The sequence below is a fragment of the Brassica napus genome, unplaced genomic scaffold (assembly GCF_020379485.1).
Source record: "Brassica napus cultivar Da-Ae unplaced genomic scaffold, Da-Ae ScsIHWf_1008;HRSCAF=1414, whole genome shotgun sequence".
Lineage (NCBI taxonomy): Eukaryota > Viridiplantae > Streptophyta > Magnoliopsida > Brassicales > Brassicaceae > Brassica > Brassica napus.
Genome location: NW_026014440.1, coordinates 42,061 through 50,913, shown reverse-complemented (window position 1 = coordinate 50,913; position 8,853 = coordinate 42,061). Strand labels below are relative to the sequence as shown.

At 39.7% G+C, this 8,853-nt stretch overlaps 2 protein-coding genes and 1 long non-coding RNA gene across 6 annotated transcripts; all 3 read right to left on the bottom strand.

Moving 5' to 3' along the window:
• Positions 1 to 222: 222 nt before the first annotated feature.
• Positions 223 to 522, bottom strand: LOC125595223. Its single transcript, XR_007330103.1, has 2 exons — positions 442 to 522; positions 223 to 298 (listed from the first exon to the last, which is right to left on the bottom strand). It is a non-coding gene; the product is annotated as an uncharacterized LOC125595223 (long non-coding RNA).
• A 12-nt stretch (positions 523 to 534) lies between these two features.
• On the bottom strand, positions 535 to 2,095 carry LOC125595222 (ATP-dependent Clp protease proteolytic subunit 5, chloroplastic-like). 2 transcript variants are annotated; one of them, XM_048771125.1, is made up of 8 exons: positions 1,828 to 2,095; positions 1,697 to 1,739; positions 1,569 to 1,666; positions 1,379 to 1,487; positions 1,180 to 1,272; positions 1,048 to 1,093; positions 884 to 956; positions 535 to 664 (listed from the first exon to the last, which is right to left on the bottom strand). In XM_048771125.1, exons 1-8 carry the CDS (start codon positions 1,944 to 1,946, stop codon positions 559 to 561), a joined length of 687 nt encoding a protein of 228 aa, XP_048627082.1. In that variant the 5' UTR covers positions 1,947 to 2,095; the 3' UTR covers positions 535 to 558. The 2 variants fall into 2 exon arrangements, with proteins under 2 accessions (XP_048627082.1, XP_048627081.1); XM_048771124.1 differs by having other exon boundaries at positions 1,569 to 1,739; positions 1,828 to 2,091.
• Positions 2,096 to 2,291: 196 nt separating this feature from the next.
• On the bottom strand, positions 2,292 to 7,696 carry LOC106401268 (ABC transporter B family member 11). Of its 3 annotated transcripts, none has more exons than XM_013841750.3 (11): positions 7,519 to 7,696; positions 6,805 to 7,109; positions 6,666 to 6,720; positions 6,397 to 6,572; positions 6,074 to 6,295; positions 5,746 to 5,984; positions 3,981 to 5,637; positions 3,627 to 3,893; positions 3,292 to 3,555; positions 2,908 to 3,207; positions 2,292 to 2,837 (listed from the first exon to the last, which is right to left on the bottom strand). In XM_013841750.3, exons 2-11 carry the CDS (start codon positions 7,099 to 7,101, stop codon positions 2,484 to 2,486), a joined length of 3,831 nt encoding a protein of 1,276 aa, XP_013697204.2. In that variant the 5' UTR covers positions 7,102 to 7,109; positions 7,519 to 7,696; the 3' UTR covers positions 2,292 to 2,483. The 3 variants fall into 3 exon arrangements, with proteins under 3 accessions (XP_013697204.2, XP_022547224.2, XP_013697205.2); XM_022691503.2 differs by lacking the exon at positions 7,519 to 7,696 and adding an exon at positions 7,197 to 7,420; XM_013841751.3 differs by lacking the exon at positions 7,519 to 7,696 and having other exon boundaries at positions 6,805 to 7,169.
• Between the last annotated feature and the right edge of the window lie 1,157 nt (positions 7,697 to 8,853).

The following is an 8,853-nucleotide window of genomic DNA, read 5'->3' as shown; positions in this document are numbered from 1 at the left end:
TTACTACTGATTGATCCCAAACAAATCTGATTTCCATCAGTTCATAAAAGGCTACTAAGGCTGACAGTACTTATTTTGATCCCAAACAAATTGAGCTCTTAAGCTACTGCTGAAGTTGGGTTGCTGAAGAGCTTTAGAGGGTTCATGATGACAGCATCGATAAGTCCATAATCTTTTGCCTCTTTAGCACTCATGAAGAAATCACGGTCAGTGTCTTGGTTATCTTCTCCAGGCTTTGACCAGTCTGGTAAGCGAGGTAACCGTTTAGGTTGGCCTTGTGGTGCAGCATTTCATTTGCCTGCTCTTAACACAATGATTTGCCCGGTTAGTTTTTTTTTTTTTAAAAGAAGAACAAAATTGATATCAACACAATCTAGTCTCTGCAAGAAGTTATGACAAAGGCTGGAATGAATTCGAAAAATGAAGATGTTGATGAATGACCTGAATGTCGATATCGGTCTGGCCACCTTGAGCTCCACCAAGCGGCTGATGGATCATTATCCTTGAGTTTGGTATTCTCTGTATTTTTTCCTGCAGTTATGACAAAAGGGTTAGCTCTCATCTGGGATATTGAGAAGGATAGACTAAAACTAAATGTTTTAGTATGAATGAAAGGATTAGGAGACTACCTTTGGTTCCAGCACTAAGCAGAAAAGCTCCCATACTGTTCAATACAATAAACAAAACACACAGAAGAGAGGAAGGTATTACAATCCATACAAACTAGACGGAAAAAGGACTTTGTTGTTTTCCAAAAACCATAAATGATAAACTGGTCATGTATCCAAAAGCATTAAGATCAGCTAATGAACAAAAAAACAATGAATTGAGAAAAGACCCTGAAAAACATAAACGCAGAATGATGAGAGTAAAAGGATGGTACCTAGCAGCAAGACCAACACAAACAGTGGAGACATCAGGTCGGATATGCCTCATAGTATCGAAGATAGCCATGCCTGGAGGACGAAAGAGAGAGAGAGAGAGAGAGATGGAAGAGGGATTAAAAAAAGTGAAAGAAAGTAAAAGGTAAGGAAGTGTAAATATTACCAGCAGTAACAGAGCCACCAGGAGAATTCACATACATGACAATATCCTGTCCAACAACATAAAGGAGCAAGCTAAGCAAATCATTGAGGAAGAAGAGATAAAATTGAGTCATATATAATTAAAAAATCTGACCTTAGTAGGATCAACGGCATCAAGGTAAAGAAGCTGAGCAACGATGATGTTGGCCATATCATCATCCACAGCACCACCACAACGAATAATCCTCTAAAATAAATAAATAAAAGGGAAACAAATTAATCAAAGGTGGAGACTTTTTTGATAAGCTTTAAAAAAAAAGAAAGAAAGAGAGCGAGTATAGTTAAAGAAATACATATTGGAAGAGTTGGGAAATGATACTGTGGAAACGCTCTTGAACCATAGGAGGCGGTCCTTGAGCGTAGGCAGGAAAATAGGGAGAAGAAGGGACTTGTAAATCATCTCTGCCAACAAGCATTCCAGATTTAGCCTAAAATCACAGTTGAAGAAGATATGGTCAAGCTCAAAGTCAAAGGTATAATAACCTTATGGACCAAACTCCTTGAGGAGAGGGAGGCGCAGGTGTCCAGAGATTGCCGTCGGAGTATACAGCCTTCCGAGTTGATGATGATGATGATGATGATGATGATGATGATGATGATGATGATGATGACCTCTTCCAGTTCTTTCTCTCGCTAACTAACTTGTTCGTCTTTCTGCAAGCCAAAAAAAAAAAGAAATTCCTTCAAATCCCTAAGTTAGCCCCCACCCCCTGAGATATCATCGCAAAGAACAAACAGTGACCTTGAAGGAAGAGGGAGGGAAAGCTTCTGAGAATCGAAAGAGGAAGAGCCATTGGAGACGAATCCAGCTGTAATCCTCAGAGAAGAAGCCGACGATGTCGAGACGCATGCATGACCCATCTTCTTCTTCTTCAATTCCGTCGCCGGCGATGAACTTCCTCCGCCCCCCCTTATCCTTTTCCGCTTCCAACACTTAAAAGCCTCTCTTCTTATTGACGGGTCTGGTTTTAACCCAGTGTTGGGGCGGGTCCATTTCAGCTCCGATTACATTTCTTACACGCAAACGCATTTTGTTTTTAGCTACAAAACGCGATTGTCACGGTCGTTTTTTTCAACAAGATTTATTTAGAAAAATTAGTCCTAAAATGCACATGCAATTTTTGTGTCCATTGATTGACTAATAGATAAATTTATCTACGTCACAAAAGAGATAAACAACAACAACAAAATATGTTACAAAGCTTCTTGATAAAAGCATAACATTAGCCATGTGAAACAAACAGCCATAACATATGTTACTTGTATATAACAACCACAAAAATATTTTATCAAAAACAAAATAAAATCTTTAATACATAATACCCTAGTTTTGACTCAAGTGACTCAAAACTATAGCTTAAAAACTTCCATAAACCCGAAAAAAAGAAGAAAAATATATCAGTTAGAAGCAGTCATGTGAAGCTGCACAAGCGAAGCATAAACCCCACCCTCGATTTTGATCAACGTCTCGTGAGTTCCTTTCTCAGCGATCACCCCGTTCTTCACCACGGCGATCACGTCTGCATTTTTAATAGTCGATAACCGGTGAGCCACAACCACCGTGGTTCGGTTCACCATCACTCGGTCAAGTGCGTCCTGGACCACTCGTTCTGATTCTGCATCAAGAGCGCTCGTTGCTTCGTCCAAAAGCAATATCTTCGGCTCTTTCACAATGGCCCGTGCTATAGCCACGCGCTGTTTCTGTCCTCCTGATAGCTGAATCCCTCTTTCTCCAACCACCGTGTCATAACCCTACTCAAAAGTGTATTGCTTGAGTCCTAAGTAAACTTTGAAAAGCAGAATATTTTTTTAGTTCCCTTACTTGTTGTATGCTAGAGATGAATTTGTGTGCGTTGGCTAGTTCTGCAGCGGCTATGATCTCAGACTCGGTCGCGGCCTCTTCGCTTCCTTTGCCATAAGCAATGTTGGCTCGGATGGTGTCGTTGAACAAGACAGGCTCTTGTCCCACTAGTCCCATTTGCTGTCTCAACCATTTCAGTTGCATCTTCTTAAGCTCAATTCCGTCTAGAGTTATATGACCGGAATCTGGATCGTAGAATCTCTGTAACAGAGAGATCACCGTCGACTTCCCCGACCCACTCTCTCCGACCAAAGCAACCGTCTAAAAGAAAAAAAAACAAGAAGACATAAATTTATCACTGTTCATAAAACTTGAGTGACAACATTTCTCTAAAGATTGTAGTACCTTTCCTGCACGAATGGTTAAGCAAAGATCGCGGAAGATTTGAATGTCTGGTCTTGCTGGATAAGTGAAACTTATGTGTCGAAGTTCAATATCTCCCTTAACGTTCTCCAAGACTGTCCCTGTCTCATCGCTCGAATCTATCTTCGATTTTCTATCAATGATCCCAAAGATAGACGCAGCTGCGACCTTAGCTTTGCTAGAATCCGGTGCGAAAGAACTCGACTGAGAAATTCCAATCGCTGCCATTGTCAATGCAAAGAACACCTGCAAGAATTTTGAGGTCAATATCCATTTCTTCTTCATTTGGCACAAGTGAGATTAAAAAGCTACTTTACCTGGAAGACATCGTTGAAAGTAGTCCTGCCAGCTTCAACAAGTCTAGCACCAGCGTAGAAGCTTGCGGCGTAGACACAAAACAGAATGAAGAAGGAGAATCCAAACCCTAATCCACTGATGAAACCTTGCTTTATCCCGTCTTTAATCGGACCTTCGCATTGCTTCTTATACATCTGCATCACCTTCTCCTCTGCACAGAAAGACGCAACAGTTCTAATACTCCCCACCGCATCGTTCGCTACCTGACTCGCATCCTCGTACTTTGACTGCATTCACATATCCACACCCCACATAAGTTTCTTGACCCACAAGGAAACAAAATAAACCTAAACCATAAGTTTTATTAAACGGACCTTAGCGTCGGCGGTGAATCCTTTCATGAACTTGACTTGAATATAACCATTGATACCAATCAGAGGAAGCATCACTAAGATTATAAGCGCCAATTCCCAACATGCAGTGAACGCTATGATCAATCCAGACGCAGCAGACGCAGCGTTTTGAACCGCTAGAGACAACGCATCCCCAACCAGAGCCCTGATCAAAGCTGCATCAGCGGAAAGCCTAGCACCCAACGTCCCACTCGAGTTCTGTGGCTCATCGAACCACCCGACCTCCATGTGAACCGCTTTCTCAAAACACATGGATCGTATTCGTCGAATCAGTTTCCCTCCAGCAACGGCAAAGAGATACATCTGAGTGGGTGAGACAATGAAGGAAACCACTCCAAGAGCTACAAATATTAACGCCCAGAACTTTGAATCTCTCCTGAGCTCGTGAGGCGGTTTGAAGAAAGCTTCGATGACTCTTGATATCAAAATCCCGAAAAGCGGGAAAATAGCACCGTTGATTGCTGCCGCTACGGTTCCTAGAAGGAGAACCGGTATCTCCGGTTTATTCAGAGCAGCTATTCGGGATAGCGACACTTTTGGGACCGGTTCTTGAGCCTCAGTTCCTGGTTTATCCTCTAGGCCTGCTCTACTGCTACCACCACCATGTTCTAGTCCTGAGGTTACTACACTTAAAGAATGATGACGGCTGCTATTTCCAACCGAAGAAGATGATCCTTCAATTGATTTTTTAAGACTCGAGTTCCGGAAAGATGATCCCGAAGCAGCGTCTGACGTTTTCGCGTCCTTGTTTATCTCTTGTAAACGAATGAGCTGCGAGTAAGCTCCCTCTGGATCTCTCAGCAGCTCTGAATGCGAACCTTTCTCCACCATTTTCCCGCGGTGAATAACCGCAATCATATCCGCATTCCTAACCGTGCTTAACCGATGCGCGACGATAACCGTAGTCCGGTTAACCATCACTCTATCCAAAGCCTCTTGAACCACTCTTTCGGATTCCGCATCGAGCGCGCTCGTTGCTTCATCGAGAAGGAGAATTCTCGGATCTTTAAGAATGGCTCTTGCAATGGCTATCCTCTGTTTCTGTCCTCCCGAGAGCTGCGTCCCGTGCTCTCCCACCATCGTATCCAACCCCTGAGGCAACTTGTCTATAAACTTGGCCGCGTTCGCTAGCTCCGTAGCCGCTTTGATCTCTTGAATCGTCGCGTTCTCTTTCCCGTAGGCGATGTTCTCCATGATGCTCGACGAAAACAGAACCGGTTCTTGGCTAACCAACCCGATTTTGCTTCTGATCCATTTCAGCTGAAACTCTTTCAGATTAACACCGTCGATTAGTACTTGTCCGGCTTTCGGATCGTAAAACCTCTCGATCAGACTGATGACGGTTGATTTTCCGCTTCCGCTCTCTCCTACTAACGCGGCTGTTGCGCCGCTCGGGATAAACAGAGAGAACCCGTCGAAAATATCTTCATCCGGCCTAGCTGGATAGCTGAAATGAACGTCTTTAAGTTCTATGTCTCCTCTGATGTCTTCAAGAATCTTGCCCTTTAAGTCGTAAGCATCAATCAAAGGCTTTCTTTCGATCGTCTCGAACATCTTATACGCTGCGGATTGACCCGCGGAGAATGCTGTTACGCATGGAGATGTTTGTCCAAGCGACCTTTAAAAACAGAGCATTTGTATGTCGCAAAAAAAAAATACATTATCTATATTCAAACAGAAGATATGTACAAGTGATTGATTGCCTTTGGGGGTTTATAACACTTACATGGCACCGGCGACGACGATGATGAGTACGTTGATGACAGCGCCACCGGTATAGCCTTTTTCGAGAATCATCTTCCCACCAAACCAAATAGCCAAAGCATAGCTGCTGAATAACACGAACAACATTATTCCCAGTCCTAGACCAGTCGAGAATCCTTGTTGTATGCTTGATTTGTACGCCGATGTTATGAACTTTTTGTACTTGTTTATCGCTTCTTTCTCTCCCGTGAATGATGCAACCTTTAAGACAAAAATTGAAAGAAACAAATCTCAGTTGAATATTGGTTTTAAAAAAAAAAAATTAGCTTAGGAGGAAGTTGTGTTATTACCGTTCGGATAGATCCGATAGTCTGTTCAACAACAGTAGCTGCTTTAGCATAAGCAGCTTGTCCCTGAGAAGAAGCTCGAGTGACTATAATCGCCATGGCTGCACCAGCCATTGCCAGGAGAGGTATTGAAGTTAACATAACCAATGTTAGTAACCATCCTTTAGCAAAAGCTAATGCAAATCCACCGATGAACGTTGCTATCAACTGAATAAACTTCCCAACCTGCAATATTCAATTAAAAAACTTTTTAAACAGATGGAGTCATTATATTATATATAAAGCCTCTTTTTTTGGAAATATATAGAGCAAATTTCTATGATTACCTTCTCACCCATGGCGTCTTGTATAAGAACAGTATCACCAGACATTCTACCAACAACCTCCCCTGTGTTTGTTTCCACATCGAAGAATCCAATGTCTTGTCTCAGAATTGTTTTCAGATACATATTTCTTATCCTCGCCGCTTGTCTCTCCCCCGTTATCATCCAACAAGCCACCTCTACAGAAAAAAAAAGAAGTAAAATTACAGTTAAAAACTTCTGTTCCTGAGTTGTTTGTTTTTTGTGTGTAAAAGTGCAGTGGAGAAACATACGAAGAAAGGCTGCTCCTAGTGTTCCAATTCCAAGGTAGACGAATTTCACACAAACCTATTAAGAGGAAACATTATCTATTTATTAAACCAAGAACATAATCAAGTTTTTTGATATTTTTATTGTTATAACAAGACATACCTTTGAGATAACATCAACGATGTCTTTGTTGTTCTGGTTCTGTCCAAAGGAATCAATGAGGTCACCAAACAACAATGTCATGAGAGGCAAACCAACACCATTCCCCATAGCTCCAACTGAGCCACATATCATCAAGAGAACATCGTAGGAATCCGCAAATGCAAATAGCTTGTAGAAGGGAACTGTCTTCGCCTTTTCATCCTTCTTTGTCTCTTCTTCTCCTCCCTCTCTGGGAGTTTTGGAAGTTGAAGGTTCGTGTGAAACAGAGTCGCCTTCTCCGGCGCCGTCACGATTCATTTTCGGCGCTGGTAGAGAAAAGAAAAAGAGTTCGAATACACAGATGGAGATCGACGGTATATAATAACAGAAAGAATGACTATAAAGGAAGGCACCTTTTTGACTTTTTCTTAAAAACCAGAAAAGGCTGAGAAGTTGGAGAATTTAGGAAAACATTTACAATTTGAATCCTTTTTTTAGAGAAACCTAAAGAGTTTGCCAATGTGAATCCAAAAGACCCCACTTGTGCAGAAAAAAAGAAGAATCTGCTCCTTTTTTGTAATTACAATCCAAAGAGTTTTCCCCAATGAAACAAAAGTCTGTTATGGGACAAGGAGTCACACGTTTTGTACTACCCGAAAATTCAGGGATCATACTTAAATACGCAACTCAATTAGAAAATTAAAGATGAATGAAGAAGTTAAAAAGAGAACGGACCTGAAGATCTGACATGAGCAAAAGATTTTGAAAACTTGACGTGAGACAAAACCGTGTAGTTGTCTTGAAGTTGTTAAAAGACTTGATTTAGTTCTTATTTTATTCAACTTTCTTCTTTTAAAGATTCCAATTTGTATCTGCAGAAACTAAAGAGCATTTTGGCCATTTTATATGCAACTCTTCTTTTTGGGTTCTGTGAAAAAATTGCTTCAGAAGCAAGGAGGAGTGTGATTTCATTAAACTAATCCTCACCGTCTCGATCGGTCAAAAAGCCTCATAATTATGCATTTTGATGTTTTTATTTCCTTGAACCAAACGCAAGAAAAATTCTACCTATGCCTCCTAAGAAGAAATATTTTATTTTGAAATTTAAACTATTTATGTACATTCAAATAATACCATGGGGCTTTATATGCAGAATTTTAGTGAACATACTAAAATTGAATTTATCTGATCTAATATATATATATATATATATATCCGATAAATTCAATTTTATCGGATCAACACATAATATATACATATATTAGGGATATACATATGTTTAATTCAGTTTCAAAAATTATTAGCTGTCAAATTAAACTATTCTGATTGGAGATAAGTGAAACACTTTTAATATATATTAGACTATAGCACATACTAAATATGATTTCACTTAGAGTATCTGAAATATAAAACTCTATATTTTAAAGTAACTTCATATGAAATGTAGTTTACTTGAATTCTACTTATTTTGAACTGAAAAAATGAATAATGAACAAAAATAAATAAATGTATTATTCTGTTTATGAATTAAATCTATTTCTATTCTATTATGGATTCGAAATTAAGTAAAGTTTAATCATTAGTTTAGAGTAAGAAATATAGTAGATTGAAAATGCTCTTAGTAGTTGTTATTTTCGGGGGAAAGATTCTTAAAGCACTAGTCATTTAAACATAAATCATGATCAAATACTCTGCTTATTAAGGAGCCACTTGCTTTGAATTATCAGTGTGTGCAAGTATCAAGCGGTCTAAGATGAAGATTACGGAGGATAGAGATAATTTTCACTTTTGAGAAAGTTGGCTACTTCCTTGGCAACGAAGCTAAAAGTTAATTAGCAAAAAGAAAACGAAGCTAAAAGTCAACTTATATATATTGCAGTAAAACATAAATCAACCCTCAAGAAGTCAAGAGTGTATACATTCATTTTCTTGGCCGCTAAGACATTTGATAAACTCCATTGTCATAATAATGTATGTACAGTATATAAATATTAGTATCTATGTTCAAGCATTGACTGATATTATACAAGTAGTGATTGATTATAATCATTCGTCCGTCTATATTGTCTT